Source organism: Miniopterus schreibersii (assembly GCF_964146895.1).
Source record: "Miniopterus schreibersii genome assembly, chromosome: 7".
In the NCBI taxonomy this organism is placed as follows: Eukaryota; Metazoa; Chordata; class Mammalia; order Chiroptera; family Miniopteridae; genus Miniopterus; species Miniopterus schreibersii.
In genome coordinates, this window is record NC_138108.1 from 67535687 (window position 1) to 67558992 (window position 23306).

The following is a 23306-nucleotide window of genomic DNA, read 5'->3' on the forward strand; positions in this document are numbered from 1 at the left end:
ACATTTGCCTAATAGTTTTTGGAATTATGACCTCAATCATTAACCTCAATACCCCCTGTGTATACAGCACACGCATAAAGAAATAAAATACACTATGTGAATGCTCGTAACACTTGAGACAAGTTTTCTATTCTTTTTCATTTACAACATCTTTAAAGTTTAGCTCAAAAACATAACAAGATTAACATATTGTGGTAGGAGGAACAATAGCACTGGAAGATATCCAGGTTCTAGTCTCTAACCTGCGAATATTACCGTATGTCCCAAAAGAGACTTTGTGGTTGGGACTGTTAAAAATATGGAGATGGGAAGGTCATCCTGAAGTATCAGCACAGGGAGGGGAACTATAAGTGTCTTTATGAGAAGGGAGAGGGAGATTTGACACAGAAGAACATCATGAGACACTAAAGAGGCTCTCCCACAGCAAGAGGCAGTGAGCCAAGGAGTGCAGCTCTAGAATCTGGAAAAACCCAGGAAAAAGATCCTCCCTCTAGAGACTTTAAAGGTAGCATGGCCCTGACTATACCTTGATTTTGATTCAGTGAAACTTACTTTGGATTTCTGACCTCTAGAACTGTGATAGAATAAAACTTGTGTTTTAATCCACCAAGTATGTGGTTTTGTTACACCAGTCATAGATAATTATTTTATATATATGTATATTAAAATTCCTTATGCATAGGCACAGGTTTACATTCTGTATTTTGTTATAAAATATTGATTATAAGCTGACACTTTCCTAGGTGTTTATCAGGATAGAATGAGGTTGACACAGCCCCTCCCTTAGGAGCACTCCCCCCCCCCATTCTGGCAGGATGGACTACCAATAAAGGAGGTAAATGAAATATGAGAAACGCTAGGACTGGGACCTGTGTCTTGATAAGGGACATAAAGCAGATATGCTCAGCTCCTGATGGGTCCTAAAAGATGGGGAAGGACTCACAGCAATGCTGCCTATAATTTCCCAGAGGAGGTAATATTTCTGATGTAAGTCCAGAGAGGTTATTAGGAGTCAACTAGATACTTAGGTGGCAAGGAGAAAAAATTAAAGTCATAGCAGAAGTAAAGTGTACAGGTACAGAAAGCAAAAGCCCCATGAGAGGAAATGGAACATAGTGAGACGCAAAATTCGAAGACAGCTGGAGCTCAGCATGCAACCGGAGAGGGCGAGGCTTCAGGGGCCGAAAAGGGAGAGTCATGAAGGGCTGGCAGTCACGCTAGGGCGCCTGGACAACAGGGTGACACTGAGAGTTCAAAACTTATGTGAGAAATGATCAGATTTGTCTTTTGGACAGATTTCTCTCATTGATATAGGAGGAAAGGATGGCAGGAGGAAGGGCTGAGCGGGGACTGTGGATGGCCAAGCACTTCAGTGCATATAAGGAAAAGGTGCGCAAGTCTGAGCTAAGAGCCGCTGAGATGGAAAAACACGGCTAGGAGAAATATCTCTAAATTAGTAATATCATGGCAATTTTTATAGCAACGCACATTAAAGCAAAAAAAGCAGCAAAATCTCGACATTAAAAACGGAAACCTATTCTTCACCTTGTCAGAGTTTAATTTCTTTGCCCCAGAGTGGGCACTATTAATACTATTAGTTCCTCCTCAAGTGGTGGCATGAAGCCCTTTGCAATCAAGAAGGCAGAAGATTTAGAAAACAGGTCCTCTGGCAAAAATTGCAAATGATTTTTTTTTTTTTCCTACATCTGAGGGTAGAATATAATTATTCAGTCCCTTCTGTGTGATGGACTTATGAGGACAGCTCACAGTAGGTAACGCATCTTTCAGTAATTTAAAATTTCTCTCATACACAGAAACTATAAAGTTTCTAAATGTATTAAGATTAAATTCACATATTTTCCAGTGACTCCAAATAAGTAAAATAATAGTTCTTTAAGTCATGAAGTGATTATTTATGTTACTTAGTTTTGTCTTCTATCTATACGACCTTATATATGATAAGCTAATAAAGTTGCTGCAACAGAATTAAGCTGCAAATGCTAAGTTATTTATGGATAAAATATTAATGAAGATAATTAATTGCCGATTGAAAGCAATCATATTTTATCTGGAATCAGATATAAAACAGATTGCATTTTTACTTTATAAGTTGATGAATTAAAGTTTATTCACACAGTTATCACTGGATCACTTGGACTATTGTTTTTCTGCATTTTCCATTCTTTCAAAACCATTACTTGTCCACTTGTAGCAATGAAATTTCATTTCCTCTAATCCCAAATTGTATATCAACAGCAAAATAGAATCACATATTCTGCAGCGTTTGTCTGACCGTGTATTGCGCAGCTGACTTGTCTATGGATCTGCATTCATTATACACAGTTATTCTGCCCAAAGAGCTGTTTAAACACACATATCCCAGCTGATGCTCGCACTTAAATTAGATCCAGACTCCTTAGCTTTGTCCCATAAGATTCTGCCCATTTCAACCTCACTTCACACAGCTCTCTCCTTACTTCCCGTGTCAAACCACAGGGCTTCCTTTATTTGGCCAGGATTTCTTCTTGACTTCCATCCCTCAGGGCATGCTTGTCCCACTAACTAAAATTACCTTGAATGTACTTTTCACATGGTTGCCTCCCTCCTTCTCACTGTTCATGTCTCAAATTTATGTCACTTCAGTGAGGACTTGCCTAAAATCTAAAATTTTCTATTCCTGGCACCTTAAGAGCTAATCAAGACTTGAAATTCGTTTTATGAAATTTCTATCACCTGCTAGAAGATAAACTGCACAATTCCCTGATCGATTCATAACTCTATCTCCAAATCATACAAGAGGACAAGGTTCTATATTTAGCAGGTATTCAATATATAGGTTTTATCAAATGAATGAATACATAAATCGATAAGTGACATTAGAATGATGGGGGATTCCTCGCCCCTCTTCCCTTTTTATAAAAACTAATTAGACATCCATTGTCACACAGAAGTGCCTCAAGCACTATACTGAGAAACCTGTAGGTTCTAGTTTATCTGTCATCTGAAAATAAAGGGACCTGGTACAGGCTGCAAATGCCAGGGAGTTGGCCGCCCCCAATTGCAGCAATCGGGAAAGAAAGAACCTGGAGAGTAGAAAACTGGGCAGATAGCAGGGGCAAGAGAATCAGTCATTTTCCCCCCAACGTTTGCTGTTCAGACACAAATTCTTTCTTTCCATACCCTCTATAAAATTCCTAACTTGTTCAGTCTCTTTAAAAAAATAGTAACCTGCTCCCTACAAACAGAGCATGAAATTCATAAATTCCACTGTAATCATTAGTCTCAGCCTCTTCCATCAACATTTAACCCAACTATATTAAATCTTCAGTCTTTTCTCCATTCACCCGTATGTTTCAACTTCGAGTTCAAATAAAAGAAAAACAAAAATAAAAAACATCTTCTACCTGATTAACATCTCACAAAACTCTCCCAGATGGCCAAATTTCTTCCCCCTCCCCCGTTTTATTTTACTAATCAGAGTGAACTTATACATTGTATTGTAAAACATTTAAAATTAATTTTCACTGGTATTTTGTAAACATCCTTAGAAGATTCAAGGCCTGATCCTTTCTGTCTATATGATCAGAGCACCAATAAAATACATTCACAAAATACATTCATTTGTATTGGGCTTTGGCTTTCTCCGTGAACTACAGCAACTGTGCTCACTGCCAGCAAGCAAGGGAGTCATGGATCCAAAAAGCGATCCAGATGATAATGGTTATGTGCACTTCCCGTGTCCCTATTTTCTGAGATGCACTGTGTCACTGACGAAAGAACGGAAACCATTATGGAACAATGTCGTGTGTCACTGTTCACATGTGCCCGCGCCCGCCTTACCAGCACTGCCGCAGCGGGACGGGGCCGCGGGCCTGCCGCCCGCATCGGAGCAGGCCACGGCTCGGAAGCGCCTGCCCGGCCCGCACCCCTGGCCGGCTCCTCGCACCCGCGGCCCGCGCCGGGGCTCCCTTCTGCTCTCAGGGAGGATGCAGTCTGACCAGTTTCCATAAGGCTGGGATATGAACACATCACAGGGACATAGTTCTGTTTCCACTAGAGGGTACATGTCGGCGTCCTGGCATCTCTCCTTCTTCCTGCTTTTTCCTGTTCCAACAAGAAGCATCGGTGTATTAGTTTCACGTCTGCTGTTTTGTTAAAAGTCACTCACATTGTTATATGTAAAAGCTCTTACAAACATTAAGTCTTAAAGTAAAGCCTTTGTGCTTCACTCTTGTGCATGGAACTAAATCCTAGGACAGTGTAAGCAACTCCTAGAGTAACTGTGAAATTCAAGTCAACTTAACCAAAAAATAGTGGTTTTATGTTGGAGAGTGGCACAAAATACTGAGGAAATGTTTGCTAGAGTGGCTCAACAGCTAGAAAATTCTTGTTAATTTATTTATTATTTTCCCTACAATTTGTTGATAAAAACAGATTGATTACCCTGTTACCATTTTCCTTGAAATTAATGGTTGCCAGGGAAACTAACAGAATGGTAGAAATATTGACTACTTCCCTCTTTTTTCAAGTAACTTTTTAAAAACAGATTATGTATTCAAGGAGCAAAATAATATCCTCCCATACAGTGGAGTGAGGCTCGGTGTCACTTCGGTGTGATAGACAAAGTGGAACTTATTTTGTTTCCCATTATCAGGCATCTCACAACACTGACATAATCAGTAGACTGAAATAAATGCTAAAATCATATTGGATAACTTATTCTGAGAAAAAGCTATGACTTCTACTTTGAGAGACTTTTAACTTAAGGATTCTGAATATGACTTTACCAAATGACTTTGATGGGCTTTTTGTTGCAATCCCAACTTTGGGTAATGACAATGCAGAGTCATTTCTCACAGCTCTGAGTACTAGATAATCATGTTTAATGGATTCCAAGTTGGCCTGTAACTTGATTAAACTTTTCTGTCAACACGCTTCCTCTAGGTTCCTACAAGTTTTCCTAGATCTAGTAATTCCACTTTTTGTTTCCTCATTAGTGGGTCCTTAGCTAGCCATGGTTGGTTATTAAAAGCAGGCATTTTTATTGATCTATTTCCAGTCTGTATGGCTGTTTTAGAAATACCTGATACAAGCTAAAGCATGGGCTGCATTCTCCTTGTGTTACAGTTTATATTACACACAACAATTCTATAGTTGTCACCTGATGATTGGCTTTGTGGCCTTCCCTGATGCTTTTTTTAAAAAAAAATGTTTATTGATTGATGAAAAAGAGAGAGAGAGAGAAATTGAGAGAAACACTGATTTGTTGTTCCACCTATTCATGCTCCCATTGGTTGCTTTCTGTATGTGCCCTGACCTGGGAGCAAAGTCACATTGTTATTGTATCGGGACAACCAGGCCAGGGCCTTCCCTGATGATTATGGCCACAACAAACAAGAAGGATTCCTACAGGACCCGAAATAATCCTGCAGAAGCTTCAGACACACCACTGTCCCTCTGGGAGAATGTATTCACTTGCCTCTCCCAATTCGGGGCACTTCCCAAGAATATGTTTGAAAAACACAGTCCCTATTATGGCTATGAAAATTTACTGGTTGAGAAATATATCAACAGGACTGGATCCTTTCCATCATCATTTAACTTACCCAAATCTCTGGTATTTCCCAAATGTCCATAAAGTATTATTGTCTCCATCTCTGCTATTTCCACTGTCTTCTCAACACACTTAACCCTGGATTCTGAGTCTACCTATTGCTTGAAACTACTTCCTCTTGCCAAAGTAATAAAACAAAGCCCTGAAATATCTTTTATCCCTTATATTTCAGACTTGGTTGTTCAAAGATAGTTCAGAACATGACTTTATCACTCTTAAAATATCCTTTCCAAGTTCCATCACACCTTACCTTTTTGTCCCTCACCCCTACCCCACACCCCCACTATCCCTCTGGGCACACCGTATTGTTTTTTATTTTTTCTCCCTCTGTACCTCCCTGAACTGATGGGATTCCTGGAGGCACTGCCCTAGATTCTCATCTCCTCTGACCCTTAATCTTTACCCATACAAAATGTTTAAATAACCATCTAGAACTCTTAAATCCCTCATTATTTTCTTCAGCCCATATTTCTTGCTCAAGCTTCTGAGCCACAGATTAGAAATCTATGCCTAAAAGACTAATCAGATTCAACCTGGCAAAACCCACACTCATCCTCTTGGTACTGCTATCTTTCCTTCTTCTGCATTTCCCAGTTATATCAACATGACCAAGTCAAAATCTGGAAATGTCATACTCGAATCATTCTGTTATATTACCTAAATCTATTTAATGACAAAGACCTGTGATTTCAAATACCTAAATATCTCTTGAATTAGTCCATTGTTTCCATTCTAACCAAAAACCACCCATATTTAGCTCATCTCCAAATCACCAGCTTAAATCACTACAACGGCTTCTTCCAAAATCTTATTGCCACTGTACCTCATTCCCTTCAATCTGTTCCCCACACTGCAGTGAGGACCAGTTTACAAAGATTGAAACCTCATCACATCATTCATCTACCTTAAACTCTCCAGTGACTCATCAGTTCATGGAATGAAGTCTGGACTCCTCATCATGGTTATCAAGGACCATAGGATCTGAGCCCGTAAGTGTCTGCCTCCTGCCTGTGTTGAACCACTCTGCTTCTGGCGTGTGTGGATGAAAACGGGGTGCTGTAATATTCATAAACTAACTAGGCTGGGCATGGTGGGTAGTCATGCCCAGGCCTGGAACTTCTTCAGTGAAAGGTTTTTAAGCAAGCCTTGTTTAAGCAAGTCCATTGTTTTTGTGAATGTAGGTTAACACACCTTTGAGATGACATAACAAGAACCCCTTGAAGATGTAACCTCCCTTAAGAAAGCACATAACCTTGAAATTCAATTCCTGCCTAGCTTTTTTCTACCTCATATAATCTTCTTTATGCTCACTTCTTAATTTCAAGTGCATAAAAGAAACTGCAAAACTGTTATTCTCTGGAGCATTAGAGATCCTGCTCCCTGGCATATGTTGTCAGTTTTTGTCTCAAACTCTTATAAAAATTCTCTTTAGGTTTGGACATTTCTTGTGTCGACACATGTTGCTAGCTAGTAATATTGAGCATCTTTCAGTTCCTAGAAATTACTCACTTGATTTCTTGCCTTTGCATGCTCTACTCCAGACATTCTCACCATCTATCATCCTCCACAGCCTAGTTAATGCCTACATGCCCGTCAGGTCCAAACTAGTAGATTACTCCCTCCAGGAAGCCATCGTGAACACCCTCTGCATCTCAGGTCTAGACCGGGTGTTCTTCTCATGTACTTAGTGGTAGGCAGAATAATGCTTCTCCAAGGCTGGTCACATCATAAGCCCTGAACTAGTAATCATGCTCCATTAGATGGCAAAATCAACTTTGCGGATGTGACTAAGATTATAGACTTTGAGATGACATTAGTCTGGACGCTTTGGGTGGGACTAACCTAATCACATCATCTTAAAATCAGAGGACCTTTTCTGATTGACTGGAAAGTCAGAGAAAATATGACTATGGAAGAGTTGTCACAGAGATGCAATGTCACTAGATTTCATTATGGGGGAAAGGAGAGTCATGAGCCAAGGAATGTGAGCAGCCTACAGAAGCCAGAAAAGGAAAGAAAAGAGCTTTTCCCCTATAAAGGAATTCAATCCTGCCAAGATCCTGTTTTCAGCCCCATGAAACCCATGTCTGACTTCAGACCTACAGAGCTGTGAGATAATAAATTTGTATTGTTTTAAGCCAACACATTTGTGGTAGTTTGTAACAGCAGCAATACGAAACCAATACCTCACCCTTTATAACAGCTCCTGGAGCAGGTACTCCACTGTGCTGCACTACACTGAGCAGGTACTATACTAGTAAAATCTCTGTTTCCCACTAGGCTGTAAGCTCTAAGTTAGGATCATGTCTATCTGATTCCCTTGCAGTATGCCCAAAGCCTAGCACATGTAAGTGGTAAACAAAAAATGTTCATAGTATCATTGAAACAAGAACATTTTAAGAAGGGAGAAGAAAGGAGGAAGAGAGGTTGAGATGGAGAGAGAGAGAGAGAAAAGAAAGAAAATGTTCATCTACAAGGCAACCGAAAGTTCGTGGCAGAACAAATATTCTGTACAATATATACTCTCTCTGTATTTATGATCTTTCTTAATTACATGCCATCACTGAAGGATTTGAGCAAGTTAGTTAATGCAGAAATGGTTCTCACAATAAGGAACAACTTATCAGTGATCTTTACTTTGACTACTTTCTAGTCAAAAGCAGCATTAACCTTTGGATTCGAATCAGCTACTAATAATTTTTTAAAAAATCAATCACTACTATAACTCTAGAGACATTTTTCTCCTTAAGTCAGAGGGAAATTTTCGACTGATCCCATAAAAAAATCACAGAACTAAAGTAAGTATTAAATATGTGTGTATTAGTCATCCAGTTATTATATATATTAAAACCTGGATGTATCTTCTATGTACTGGATTATTTCTAGCATTATATAAAGCACTGATTTGATTACCACTATATCTAAGGCCTGTGATGATCTTGTTTAGATACAACTCACCCCAAAAGGTAGGGATGGGCCTGCTGCTGGTTTTGACCCAGGGGTCTGGGCTAAGTGGGATGGAATAGGGCTGAGGGTGAGCAGGGGCTAGGGGTGTTTAGTTGCGTCTTGTGTCTCACTGTCACTCAGAAGTTCCCTGTTCCTTCCTTCCCCAGCTGGTGACCCCAGTGCTTGAGGCACCCTCTCTGTTCCTCTGTTGGAAAGGTTTTAGCTTCCCTCTGTAGAGCTGCTCCTGTGCTGCCTGCTGGACTCCCTCTGCCTCAGTTCGGTGCATGGTGGGGAACTTTGGATCCACCAGATGGGGCCAGAGATGGATTTGGAGCCTGTCCTCCTGCCAGGGTTCTGGTCCTGGGGTGGGCAGGGTACACTAGGAAGTCTCCATAAGCTAAGCTGCCCTGGGGCCTCACCACTAGCCTCTAGAATGATCCAGGAGGGCCGCATGGGCTCCCCTTTGGCCAGAAGCTGCACTAGGGGTAGTTTGTGGCCCATCTCCTCGGGCCCTCCGGACTTTGCAGTCCCCTCTTCCCATTCTCCCAGGGCCTCTGAGCACTTGGGCCCATCTTCCCCTGCAATTTGGGGCTAGGGCTCCCCCAGTCAGGCTGGAGAGATGAGTGACACCCTGTAGATCAGAGCAGTGGAAACAAAGCCTGGCCCTGGTTCCAGGTGTGGGTCTCATGTTAGTGATGACACCCCTTGGGTCCAAGATGTGGGGGCCATCAGAGCAGCAGCACCAACGGGGAGTTGAAGGGGAGCAGTTTCCTCCCACCTACCATGGCGCCCTCTTCTCTTTGAATCGTGGGAAGGGCCTGTGCTGCCCCTCACCCCTGCCCCACAGATTCCTGTGTGTGGGCTCCCTGGACAGGACAATAAGGAGTTTTAACTCCAAAAAAAACAAACAGAAAACACACCCAGATATTGAAGTCTCCTGTTAGAAATGGAAAAAGAAAAACAAACACCCTGGATAGTCCCCTATTCAATGTGGAGGGGCCTGTATTTGTGTGTGTGCTTCTCCATGGGCAGTGTGTTAAAGAGTCACATTGTTTTGTGGTCTGAGTTCATGCCTTTTATTGTCACTCATGTTAGGGATTGCTTAGTAAGTTTACTACCAAATTATATGGAAGAAAACAAAATGCATGCATTATGTCACAATCAAAATAAGCTTCAGAAGTTGAAAATTTCAATTCATTACCCTTTTTTTCAACAACAATAATAAATGATTTATTTGACTAGTATTTTTGCAGAACTCATGTATTAAATTGACCAGTTGTTTTGGTGTAACTTAGATATTAAGACACACAAAAGATCATTTAGCCAGCTAAAAGCATAGCAGTTAATAATTTAGAAAATAAATTCTAAATACATTTTTAGTACAAGTAATTTTTAAGATAGAGTTTGCAGAAAAATGTTCAACAGTTCAATATTTTCATAAAATATTTTTAAAATAAGTTAAAAAAAATAAAATAAGTTAAATTCATTAAAATTTTGACAATTCACAATAAACTATGCTGGTTGTAAAATGAAAAAAATAATCCAAATTTTTTAATATTTTCCTTTCAGTTTGCAAGTATAAAATATCAAGGGTAAACTTCAAGACAGAAAAACTGGTCTCTAATTAAAATTTTTTGCCCCCTCTATAGGAGATTCTTGCTCATCCCTAAGATATAAAGCATTATGGATGAACATGCAAACCAAGTTTCACTTGAGTAGCCTCCTGAACTTGAAATTATTCCTGTCCCATTATGTATCCTGTTATATTGTTTAATCTTAGAAACATAAGCAATGTTGCTTAAAATTATATAAGCAAAGATTTTTGTAGAGGAGAGAGCACAAAGTACAGCTTATTTTATTGGATGTTCCTATATGTGATTATAACTTTCACCTTCACTTATGAATGGGCTCCTGATTTGTATGCAGAAATACTGTTAAATGCTCTCACCCATTAAGTAAATCTATTGGAGTGAGTTAAATTTAAAACACTCATAAGCAATGCATTCAAACAAAGGGGTCTTGAAAACAAGAGAATTAGCACTTGAACTGCTGATAACAAATGGTCATTGTACTGGGTTCTTCACTGTCAACACCAATTTTATTATCCCAATGATTATTTTGGCATTTTTCCTTTGGTTCTCCATTCCCTGAATTAAGTTTTCTACATATACAAGTACATGTATAATTAAGAGAAGTTCTGGCATATTTACCTAGACAAGTAGTAAAATACACTACTGCCTCAAGTATTTGTATATTACAGGCAAAAAATCCTCCAGGACCTTGATTAGACTAGTGATTGCTTTCATTTCCATTAAATTTCATGGATGCAAACAGAATCAATAATTAATAATATACCACAAAAGCAGAATCTATGTATGCAACTTGATTTTTACTTCACACTACTAAAATTTCAAAATGTTAAATTGCTCATAAGGTAATAGCGGAAGATGATGACATAAGTTAGATATAACTTTGATGTTCTTTACAAATAATTACTGCTTTCAACCTTGCTGAGATCCTGGCATGGCAAACACCAGAAAATTTAGCCATTAACCATTCCAGGAAAGTTGGTAAATATATTGCCATTTATGACTAGTACAAAGATTATAAAGCTGTACAGAGAAGTCCATAGCTACAGAATGGTTCCCACTGATCCATTTAACAAATATTAATTGAGTACATAGGATGTGCTAAGCACAGGCACAGAGGGGACAGAACGGCAGGGAAGGGTCGGGGAGCAGGGGACCTGGTACCATTTCCTCTTTCTAGGGCTTCCATTGTCCTTGGGAAGTTCAGGCATGCATCACCGCTGTGAAGCTAAGCCATGAAAAGTCACCTTACCTGTGAGCTGTCGCCTTCTACTTCGGGTTGTTTCGCAATTTGTGGAGCAGGGCGTGAACTTGGACCAAGCAGTGAAGGTGCAGTCGTCCCGACATGGGACAGTGCATTCCTGCACAAGGGGGGGCATGTTTGCCTGCTTGAGGCATTCAGTCATTTCTGCCGACTGGTTGTCATCAGAGATGCATGAGACAGCTAAAAAAAAAAAAATACACACATGGATTATTTTATTATTTTGAGTAAATCAGTCTGCTGGTTCTTTGGCAAAAAGAGCAGAATCCCCTAATATGTGAAAATTTAGTTATCACTGTGGTTGCAAAAGGTGTTCAACATAACTACCCATACTTCTAAAAATTTAATGGCTATTGCTGCCAGTGGAGATATTTGAGGAGTTAATTGGTTACATTATTAATCCAAACCCCATACTGACAGCAACCGAAATAACTTTCAGTAATTTATTATATATGTCCTGCTTATGAGCATCTGATCCCTAGGGATGATACAAAGGTAGGTAAGAGAACCCGTAAGAGAGTAATATGAAGACAAAAAAGAACAAACCCACAGAAACATCTGAAGTCTTCCTAGATTTTTTTGTCAGTTTGCTTGTTTAAATGTCACTTATAGAAGTGGTCCTGTGTTCACTTCACAGCATTTAAGAAGGAATTTCTTAATAAGTAAACTTTTTTCTCCTTATTAAAATTTCAGGAACAGTTAAAAATCTTAACTTTTTTTCAAATACAGGCATACTGATTCAGATAATCCCCACTACCAATTGCAGATAGAGAACTCTCCCAAGTTCCTTTCACATACTTTGTGAACTAGACGGTCTCTAGTCATACCGTAAAATAACTAAAACATTTATAAAATTTTGCTTTTTGTTTGATGTTTGGACTAATAACATTTAATTATGAATAATACATTTGAACATCTTTTATTAATCTTTAATTATAGACTCTCTAATAATATATCTTTACATTCTCTAGAAGAGCATTTCTAAATCTTGTCACTATTGACATTTTAGATTGAAAATTTTTTTTTTGTATGTGTGGGTACATGAGTGTTTCTTGTGTGTTGTAGGATATCTATCAGCATGTCAGGCTGCTACCCATTAGATACTGGTAGCACACATACCCTCCCAGCTGTGAAAACCAAAATTACTCCAGACACTGCCAAACACTGCCCCCAGTTGAAAACTATTCTAAACTGATTCCTAACCATAGATGTCTATGAGAAGACAGAAATTCCATGGCATGACTTCAGACCTGCTGTATCAGCATCTCAGGGGGAGAAACCCAGGGATATGTTGACTGTAAATGCCCCAGGCGGTTTTGATCAGCCTGCCCACTGCCCACTCACATTTGGCATGGTGTCATTGGACCTCGTGCGTGTTAATGGGCATTTGCTCAGTTCATGATCTTAAAGAAACCATTGTGTAGGATCATTTTTATTACAGCTCTTTAAAATTTACCAAGTTACAAGGAATAAATAGACTGCAGCTTAGGATCAACATTGTTAAAACTCTTTATATATATAAACTACTCCAGTACAGGGTCACTGTACGTAGGGGTTCCTTTTAGTTACCCATTCTTACATTCTGAATTATTCTCTTTATTCTGAGCACAACAAACAAGTCAATCTGAATAACATTTTTTAGAAAGCCAAACCTATCTAATGATTTAGATCCAAGGAATTAGCTAAGATGACAATGGATGCACGCATATTACTTCCCAGTTTGTATATCTGCACTGTGGCAGGTGAGAATAGTCATTAATTTTGAGTAGCTTTGTTGTTAGCCACATCCTGGGAACAGAATTAATCACACATCAAGCCAACATCACCTGCATTATTTAAAATTGGGAACATTACAGCCATTAACAATGAATACAGCAAGATACTTTAAGTAGTATCAGAGCAGATATTATCTGCATTGTATGTTTAGATAAACAATTTGGAATCGATTTAGGGGATTTTTATCAGGCCAAGTAAATTTTTCCCCCAAATTGAGAATGCACTGGATAACATGAAGAACTTTAAATATTTTTAAAAAGCATTGCTACTAGAAATTTAACCCCTCCCCTCTCTTAAAAATGAGAATTTTTATAGTGAGAAATTATTTTACAATATTCAAAAGACCTTCTAGAAAATGAATGTCTAACATTTGAATGCTATGATAAATATTTAAAGTTCTGCAAATTATATAAAGTAGAATACACCGAATTAACGAATAACTATATCAAAGTATTTTGCATTAATAAATGAAAGCATAAGAAATTAAAGAATAGCTAGAGCATATGTTGGAATTAACAGACCTTGTTGTCAAATGACATGGATGCAAATACAAATCGAAACATTTGGGATTTAAGTGAACTGAGATGTGTTACTTACATTTTTTATGCTTTAGTCTCCTCATCTGTAGTGAGTATAACTCATCTATATGAGTATAGCAACATATATAACCAAGAGTTGTGAGGATTCTTAACACAGTCTCTCGCACTAAGGGCTCAATAAATGCTATAATTATTTCTATCCTTTGTATTTGTTTTTAAATTTGTTTTGAATCCATCAGGCTAGCGTTCTCCCGCCAGGTATATATGCACACACTGCCACTGCCCATGCCTCCCTTCCCTCGGCCAGCCTCAGAATCTGAGGGACAAAGGCGAGGAGAAAACTGTGGCTGAATTGTCCCCCGATTCTGGCCCTGCACCAAGGTCGGCATTAGTCGGCCAACCCATCAGATAGGCCTCAGCCCAGCCGCTGCCCTGACAGCCACGCGGAGCAGACCCTGCCCATCCTCCCGCACACACTCACGCAGCAGACGAGCCAACCGAGACCCCGGAGGTCCCGAAGCGTCCCCGAAAGCAGTCCCAGCCCACCCACATGCACCTGAAGACCGCTGCCCTTTGCACACATGCTCCTCGGGTAACCCAAGAAACCGGCACAGGCCAGATCATGCGATCGTCAGTTTGGCCTAGGCATTAAGGTTCAGATTCCTTCAAGTTCCAGATTCTGATTTCTTTTCCAGTGTGAGAAGAATAACTTCCAAAACGAAAACACAGCCACAGCCACAGTGGAGGTTATCCAAGGGGGAGAGGGTGGGGCGACATGAGGTGTTGGGGTAAGGGCTCAAACATACGGTGGCAGGAAACTAGACTTCGGGTGCTGAGCCCACAGCAGGGGACACAGATGTGGAACTATAACCTTATACACCTGGAAATTATATAACGTTATTAAGCAATGCTGCCCCAATAAACTTAATTTAAAAATAACTAGAAACAAAGACTTGAACAAGTTAAATGAAGCAATTTTCTTCTTGGGAATATTCTAGTATCGAAGGAATCATTTAGTTAATAAGCATTTGATGGATGACTGGGTATTGGACCTGAGGAAAGGGGAGAAAAACACTGAAGGAATATCAAGCAAGCAGCCTGAAGAACTGGAAAACCAGCAAAGGAAAGAAAATAGACACACACAAAGAAAATAAAAATTGAAGACATTTAGGGAAAATAAGGATGACTGGTAGCCAGAGGTACAACCCGATTCAGGGGCCCATTCCATAGGGCAACTATGGGCAGAGGATATTTTTAAATATTACTTTCCACCCACAATAAAGTTCTGTGACTAATATTAAAGGTGTACAGACACTCTAATCCAGAGAACCTCTTTAGTAGAATGTGCTAATCAAATTGTAGGCCTTGGTGTCAAACAGAACTAACGATGCCTCTCCATTTTTTTTACTGTTATCTTGGACAAATTATGTAAACTCTCTTAAGACTCAACTCATCCAGAGGATGGGGAGGATGATACCTACATCATATGATAAATTAAAACAGATAAACCGCTAGGGGCAGAACTGAGCACTTAGTACATTAGAACATGTGCCCTGAGAGTTATATATTACTAGGAACGTTACTGGAAATGAAATGTAAAAAGTGACTTTAAGAAGAATCCATCATCACTTGTCTTGGTTCTTGATTGAGGAAGGATTTTCCAAATCCCACCAAACCCTTTTGATCCCTAAGAAGTGTGACTGGAGCCTCCTTTGAATTATAATTTTGAAGTCAGTAGTTTTTTCTAAAGACTGCATGGCCCTCCCAAGGATATTGTTTTATTTCCAAATGAGGCTTCTGTGCACTCTGCTTAGTGCCAACAAAAATTAGGCTACCATATAAGCTTGCAACTCCAGGAAGAGTCAGAAACTGAAATCTAAGACCTGCAGGGAGTTCTTCCAGAAGTACCAAGATCAAAATCTCTAACAAAATTTAACAAAGAGCTTACTGAAAGTGAACATTTGTACAAAGAATGCTGGCCAATTTTACACCTTTCCACCTCACTTACTGAGGTGGTCATATCCAGCAAAAACAGGTACCTCTCTGTGCTAAAGCTGAATTGACCAGAATTTTAACATCTAAGTAATATTTAGGGAGATGTACAAAAGCTTTTCCTACCATTAGAACCATTTTGGCTTCATTACTGATCAGAAAAGTAGTAAACATAATCAGAAAAAAACAGCTTATGGCCTGGGATCAGGAATGAACCTTGTAAAGAACATTTTCTCTCCCTCCATGGTGGTCTAGACTTTGTTTATAACGTGGATCTTTATTATCTACACCTTCTGCTCTAATAGACTGCAATGAACATGATCCATTCATTCATCTATCCACTTACATGGTCACTATATATCACTATAGTTATATATATACAAAACCAATTATAAATTGAGCTTCCAGGACGCCAGAGCAGTGGCAGTGACAGGCAGGTAGACAGGTCATAGTACCATATTGCCATTTCCCCAGTAGTGATAACAAATGGGGAAAACTTGGCATAGAAAAAATAGGTATTTCAGTCTTGAATGGAAAAGATGTGCAACGTGCAGGCAGGAAAAATAAGCCATTACAGAGAATTCATCTGTCAGACGTCTGTTATTTAGCTGAACTGAGTCCTGGTCTTTCAGATCAAAACAAACCACTTGTAGGACATGATCTAGAGAAAAGATTTCTGTTTTGGTGCTTTTGAGTATTTAACTAATTGTACTAGACTGGGGGGGAAAAGGTCTTTCCATTAGGAAAGAGAGAGGCAATTACTACAGACCTGTCTCGTCATATATTTCTACCTGAACTGAATTGTTTAAGAGGAGTGGCTCTTCAGTGCTAAATTCTATTTTATTTATTTAACTTGAAATATTGTCAGGAGGAAAATTGTACTCCGAGGTAAAATTAGTTCAAATAGCTCCAGAACAACCTCATTACCCTGCACTGATTGAAAGTTAGCTATGTTAAGCTCTGGGCAGAAAGCTCTTAGAGCAGCTGCCTGGGACAGCTGCGTATTCTTGTTAAGGAATGATCGAGAAGCAGTTGGTTGAGCCAAGCCACTTAGACAAGAGCTCCCAGACAAGAACTGTCCCCTGGTGAGTGGGTGTGGTAGGGACACCCGGAACCCTCCAAAAATGTCTGTGAAGCCTGAGGTCAGTTTTCCTGTTCATAGTGTCTAGAGATGCACATAGCACATAGAATTGAGGTCAGCCACTTGGTCTTTCTCTTAATTACTGCACACACTGAGCCTTGAGAAAGAATCACCGGCCAGGGGAGGAGTTTCTAATTGCTTTCCCCTGTTATCCGAGTTTCAATTCTAGCAGCATGGGAAAAAATGCTGACACAAAATGTACAATTATCTGAGAATTTAGCAAAACAAACAAAACAAAGCCTTGTATGAATTCTCAGCATGCTTCATAGCTAATTTTTTTAAAGGCACTGCTGTTCATGTGGGACGGTTAGGCAGCCTTCTTAGGCTTGCATGAAGACTAATAGATTAACTACAACTAAATGGCTAGTCTTTCCGCTCGGCCTGTCACCTTCAGATCGTGAGTCAGACATGCCATGATGGGTCTGCCTCCTTGTCAGGTATGATATGGAGAGGGTGGGAGTTGCGGCCTTGTGATAATACACTATCATTTCTGCCTGGAAAGCACATAAGCGACAGAGCCTGCTGCTCCAGATCTGACCGCGCTCACGGCCGTCACCAGGGACACCCGCACGACTCTTCCGAAGTTGCTCCCTACCCCAGTTCAACTCTAATAGTCGACAAGAAAGGACAGGAAGAAGTCCTTGCAAGAGGTCATGGTCAACAGGAAATGGAGTGACACGCTGGGAAGACGGAAGGACCCTATGAGCTTGTCTACGGCTGGGCGCTGTTTCAGTTCAGGAACAGAGCTCAGGTGACATGCACGTGAAGGAGTGGAGAGGTTGGGCACCAGCTGCTCGGCTCAGCCAACATCTAGACAGCGCGATCTAAAGCCGGGCCCCGCACTGGTGCCTGGGACACAAAGATGAAAAAACCAGAAATATTTCACTACAGCCAGGGTCCTGCAAGAGCGCAGTGCCGGGGCCTTCCTGGGTGACGTGTGGAGCAGAAGCACGTATCCAGCGAAGACCACACGAGCCAGGCCAGGGCTCGGCTCACCACATGCCTGTGCGGAGAAACAAAGGATGTGGCGGCTGGCTTCCTGCCCTTGCCCTGCACACCTGTAGACTCTTTAATTCAGCTTTGCTAAGACTAACACATTACATGTTCCACATTTGTGTAATGACACTATGCTGGGCTGCCCTAATATGTATGGGGTCCAGTGTTAGGAACACAAGAGGCCACAAACCATAAGTTTAAAGAGTTAAGTGGTGGTTCTACTCTCCTACCTTAATATATATATCTCCATGTTATCTCGGAAAGCCAAGTTCCAGTGTAAATTCTGGGATGACTTGGAGTTTCAGGCTAGAGTATGTAGCAAAAGGACTATGGGCCCAGCCCTAGGTCTCTTGTCTGCCCCTTTTTTCTCAAAGATGTATTCCACCCCAGGAGGGCCCTTCTTACATTGTGAGCAGGCACCACAGACAATCCCCAAAACTCAATTCACACACCAGCCCCACCCTTGGAAGGCCTCACGCCTGGATTGTACACATAGGCACTGCAAGCTTTCCTCAGAGGTCACACGCGGAGAACAGAGATGCCTGCATGTTGTTGAGCAGGCCCAGGACCATTTGGTCAGGGAATTTGATCAGTTAAATAGGGGGACAGGAGGGGAGGCATAGGCTCTGGTGGGACTCCTCACCCTTGGGAAGGGTCGGAGCTAGGAGCAGGCCAGAGGAGGGCCCTCCAAGGCGGAGGCCAGGGCAGGCCACCTCTTGCTGAGTCTAAGAGCAGAAGTACACTCCACTCCAATTATTTCATTAAAGACTGACATAATCATCCTCAAGAGCTCCCCTTCCTAGCAGGCAATCAGGAAACGTACAAATGCCAATTAACACTATCTCAGTTTTGGCCACTTTAATTAGTTTCCTTCCTGTTTAAAATAATTTTTTTTCAAGTACATGCACAGTCTCACTCTTTCAGTCACTTCCCCTCTGCTCTCTAGGATGGCATCTGGGTGTCCTTGGCAGCCAGCAAGGGTCTCGGATCTACACAACGGTCCTTCTGAAGCTCTCTGAGTCTCTGCCAGCATCTGCAGTGAGTGGCCCTTATCCCCTTGGTAACTGTTTGCCCTGTGAAATTCACTGTTAAGGTCACATCTCAGGCTAAAAAACTCATGACAATCTCTCTCAGCCTAGTCAGTGGTCATAGACCTCTAGCTCTCACCCTGTCTTAATGTAGAATATTCAGCTGGGGTATATGATCTGAGCCCTGAGAGATCCAAGTTAGGTACTACTGTTAGGCCTGCCAGAGGACATCATCAGGTGACACGCTCTCCTCAGGGCAAGGGAGACCTGCTGCAGACTCTCTATGGCACAGGAAACTCAGGGGGCATCTGGGGAGGCATTAGGGCTTCCTTCTGAAGTGGGGCCCCTATAAGTCATCTCTTCCCAGAGTTCCAAACAAGACGCGGGGCAGAAACACTTCAGCTTTTCCCGTTTTCCTCAGACACGCTCTCCACTGCTAGAACATCAGCCCCGCACCAGGGGAAACCATGACACGCATTCCTTCTGCTCCCCCTTCTCCTTCCACTCCCCCAGTCTCCTCTTTTCCTTTGCATCACCCCCCTGGGCCAAAAGAGATCTTTTTTATTCTTTCTTCCTGTTTGAAAGTCTTCCCCGAATTGTATCCATCTGCTATCTGAAGTGGCATTCACCCCTGTCCCTGAAGTCATAAGGACACTCAGAATGCAGGGGCAGAAATCTGGTTGGATTAAGGATGTACATTGAGAAGCATTTTAAAAATGTGAAGCCTGTCACACACGGGAATCGCCAGTAGTTATAGCAGCCCAGGAGCACTGAGCCTGTGACTGGCTTGTGTGTCTGTGTCTCCTAATAAGTGACCCACGCACATTAAGGTGCCACTCAGTACAATTGATAGGTTCTCCCAAGCCCATCGTGGCGTGGGAGGCAGGGCCCTCGTGTCTTGGGGAGAGCTGGGTGTTGGGTGCTGAGGCTCAGATGCTCTGCAGGGTAACTGTTTGTCCCTCAGTTTGGGGACACCTCGGTTTACTGCGCTTTGCTTTACTGTGATTCACAGGTGTTGTGTTTCTTTACAAATTGAAAGCAAGACCCTCCACCAGCAAAGATTATGAATCACTTTATCGTGGTGGTCTGGAACCAACCTGCAATATCTCCAAGGCATGCCTTTATCAGGAAAGCCCCACGAGATTTCTTTAAAATGCTAGTTTATTTTCGGGTGTTATTGTTTTCCTGTTGCCACTGTAACAAATTACCCCAAACTTAGCAGCTTAAGAGAACAAAAATTTGTTTTCTTACAGTTCTGGAAGCTAGAAGTCCAAGATCAGTTTCACCAAGTTAAAATGGTGTCAGCCGGGCTGGCTCCCTCTGAGGCTCTAGGGAGAATCAGGTACCTTGTCCTTTCCAGAGTCCAGAGGCCACTGACATCCTTCACTCCCAGCGCCTCCCTCCAGCTCCAAAGCCAGGCGTGTAGTTATCACCGCCTCTCTGCCTCTCTGCTTCCCTCATCATGTGGCCTGCAGCCCCCCCCCCCCCCCCCCCCCCCCCCGCTTATAAGGGCTGTTGTGATGACATTGCACCCACCTGGGTAATCTCCCCACCTCAAGATGCTTAACTTAATCACACCAGCAAAGTCCCTTTTGCCACGTGAGGTAAGGTATTTACAGGTTTTGGGAGTGAGAACTCAGGCACTTTGGGGCTGTGATTGAGCCTCCAAGACAGGGGAAGGTATTGCTAGCTCTGTGGCATGGCTTCACCCGCTAGAGTGAGAACCAAGCCTGCGTCACCTGTCCCCAGGCAGGAGGAAAAGCAGATTTGACACAAGCCTCCCATGACTTCCCCGCCCTGCTCTCACGCCGGTGGGTTTCGGTTTAGGTCTTTGTTCAGTTACCCTGCCTGGTCCCCTTTAGCCTCCGGTCGCCTTTAGAACACTCCCCACTCTGTTGGGCGTCCTTAGGGAAAACAGGCTGGGAGACTCATTTCTTGCTCAAGATCAAGCGTAATTAGGAATGCACATCTACATTAAGCACGTGCATTCCAAAGACAAATCCCAGGATTTGGGTCAGCCTGAGCCATGTAAAATGCAAAGCCACTGTCTCCCAACTATCATGCTTCAGTTTTTGAAAATCTCAGTTTGGAATATCAATTGCAATGTCTCCAACATTCAGAGAAATACTGGAGTTGAGAAGGACATGAGAACAGGTAGAATAATGCAAAGTTCTCTATCTTGGGGAAGAAGGCTAACTTGACGCCTTCTCTCACAGCAAGCACGTTTCCTCGACGTGCTCTGAACTGGGCACCGTGAGGGAGGGCAGCCCGAGCCACCCTGCCTTCCACCCCAGGCTCAGGGCCGAGAGCCGGCGGGATCAGGATGCCCATCTCTATGGCCACTCGGATGCTACATGCAACAGTCTTCCCGCTTGCCTGTGCCTAGTCACTCTGGCTGCAGAGGAGAGGAAAGAACTACTCCAGTCCCCTCCCTAAGTGGCCAGCACTGATGCACGGAGGGCCAGGAGCCCTGGTAGCATTGGAGGAACAGGAAAGGTGGCCCCCCAGCACTGGTATTTCCTGGCACAGAGACTGGGGTCACCCCTGCCCAACTAAGCCAACTTCACCATTTAAAGACCCAGGCCCTTCCCCTGGAGTAGCCTCAGCTCAACCAGCCAACCACTCCATATACTCAAATTCACTCAGTAAATACCCTAGCAATTCCATTTCTGTGACAACTGTAAGTAGTAGAGAAAACATGTCTAATTGCTCTTACCTAAACGACTCTGTTTAGACATAAAACCAGTTCTCGCTATACCCCCAAGTGCTTTCGTTTCCTGCTTTGTATTTTCTCTCCCTGTGCAGAGCACAATGTTTGGAGCACAGTATCTGGGAGTCCCATTCTTCAAAACCAGCATTTGAATAAAGGGTGTGCTGATTATTACACACTGACTGACATATATGCAACTTCTGAGTGGAACAGCATGAGTTGTGGAAATTGAATTAAACAATAAACCCGTAATTGCTTGTTAGGGTGCTTTAATTGACTCCTAAGTACCATATGTGAAGCTGCGAGGCTGCAGGAGCCCAATTATAAGCTTGCTTATGGAAAGATGCTACTCATTTTGCATGTTGGAAGTATATTCCCTAATTATTGTTGCCCTCTCAGAAAAAAAAAAAAATCAAATAAATAAGAAATGCTTCGTAAGCTAATAATGTATACTTAGTCCTTAGGTAAACTTGAAGTACTTTATTTGGGTTCTAATGCAAGATCAGAAAATGCAGTTAAAAGTTCCATTTGCTAAATTTATTCCGAGGCATTTGTTCAGTCCTGGAGCTCTCTGTGTTCATAGCCAACCAAAGAAATGTACACAGGTAGGGCTCTTGGTTTCAAGGTACCTGCCCCTTAACTTAAAAATATTGACAAGAATAAACACTTTGGGGGAAAAAGAGAACAAAATAAAATTACAAAGAATTCATAAATAAAATCTCAACCCCCATTAAAAAAAAAAATGAATAGCTAATACATGTGAAGATCACGTTGGAGGAAGAAGAGAGATCTTAAATTCTGGTTGCTGATCTTGTGTGGAAAAATCCAGAAAGGAATGCTAGGACTTGTGGTTATCAAGTTATCCAGCCATGGCTGGAAGAAAAGAGATCAGGATCAGCTGTGGGCCTTGGGGAGTGGGTGATAAAAAAGGGAAACACAGGAGATCCAAGCTGACTTCTTAGTGAAATGAGAAAATCAGCAGGCCCCATACAAGTACAAACAGCAGCTTCAGAAACTGAGTGGAGAAGTAGCAGTCAGTGCAAATCATAAATCCAAGGAAGAAAAGCATCGAGTTGTCTTTCACAGAGTAGCCTAATATTTGTATGTGCCCGAGCACAAGTCCTCCTGGAGGAGCCTTAGACCCCCAGCGGTCTCCATTAGCCACAATGAAACCACCTAGAATAACAGCTCAGTACCAAGAGTGGCTGCTTGTTCAGAAAACTGCAAGACAAGTACCTTAGTCCCCAACCTCGCCGTCCCCTAAGTAGAACAACAACAACAAAAAATAATAAACTGAACAGAGGGAATATTCAATGGAAACTCAGCTTTAAAATTTCTCAGCCCCTCCTTCCATTTAGATTGCCTCTGAGTCCTTTCTCCTATAGATAAATATTAAAACCTATATTATAGAAAACCATTATAAGTGCATATAAAATAACACATTCAGCAAGATATTTGGCAGCAATCACTCTAAATTGTCTTGACAGTGAATATGAGGGCGTCATCATGGCAACCAAGTTTTTCTGCATTCCCGATTATACAATAGCTAGAGTAGCTGCATTTAATTCCGTTGACTTTTTCCCTCCTTAAAAATAATTCAGTAAAGAAGGACTGTTAATGATAAAGTGTTTCTTTTGGGGGTGATGAAATCTTCTGGAGTTAGTTTGTTTAAAGTGATGGTTGCACAACTCTATGAATATACTAAATTGTACAC

At 41.6% G+C, this 23306-nt stretch overlaps 1 protein-coding gene across 1 annotated transcript in view; it reads right to left on the minus strand.

Moving 5' to 3' along the window:
* THSD7B (thrombospondin type 1 domain containing 7B) overlaps positions 1 to 23306 on the minus strand; it is a gene marked incomplete at its 5' end in the record, with an annotated part of 630914 nt that overhangs the window by 194002 nt on the left and 413606 nt on the right. Inside the window, 2 exons of the mRNA XM_081142191.1 lie at positions 3841 to 4104; positions 11402 to 11593. Of these exons, the coding sequence (XP_080998317.1) occupies positions 3841 to 4104; positions 11402 to 11593 (456 nt within the window). The remainder of the gene's footprint in view (positions 1 to 3840; positions 4105 to 11401; positions 11594 to 23306) is intronic.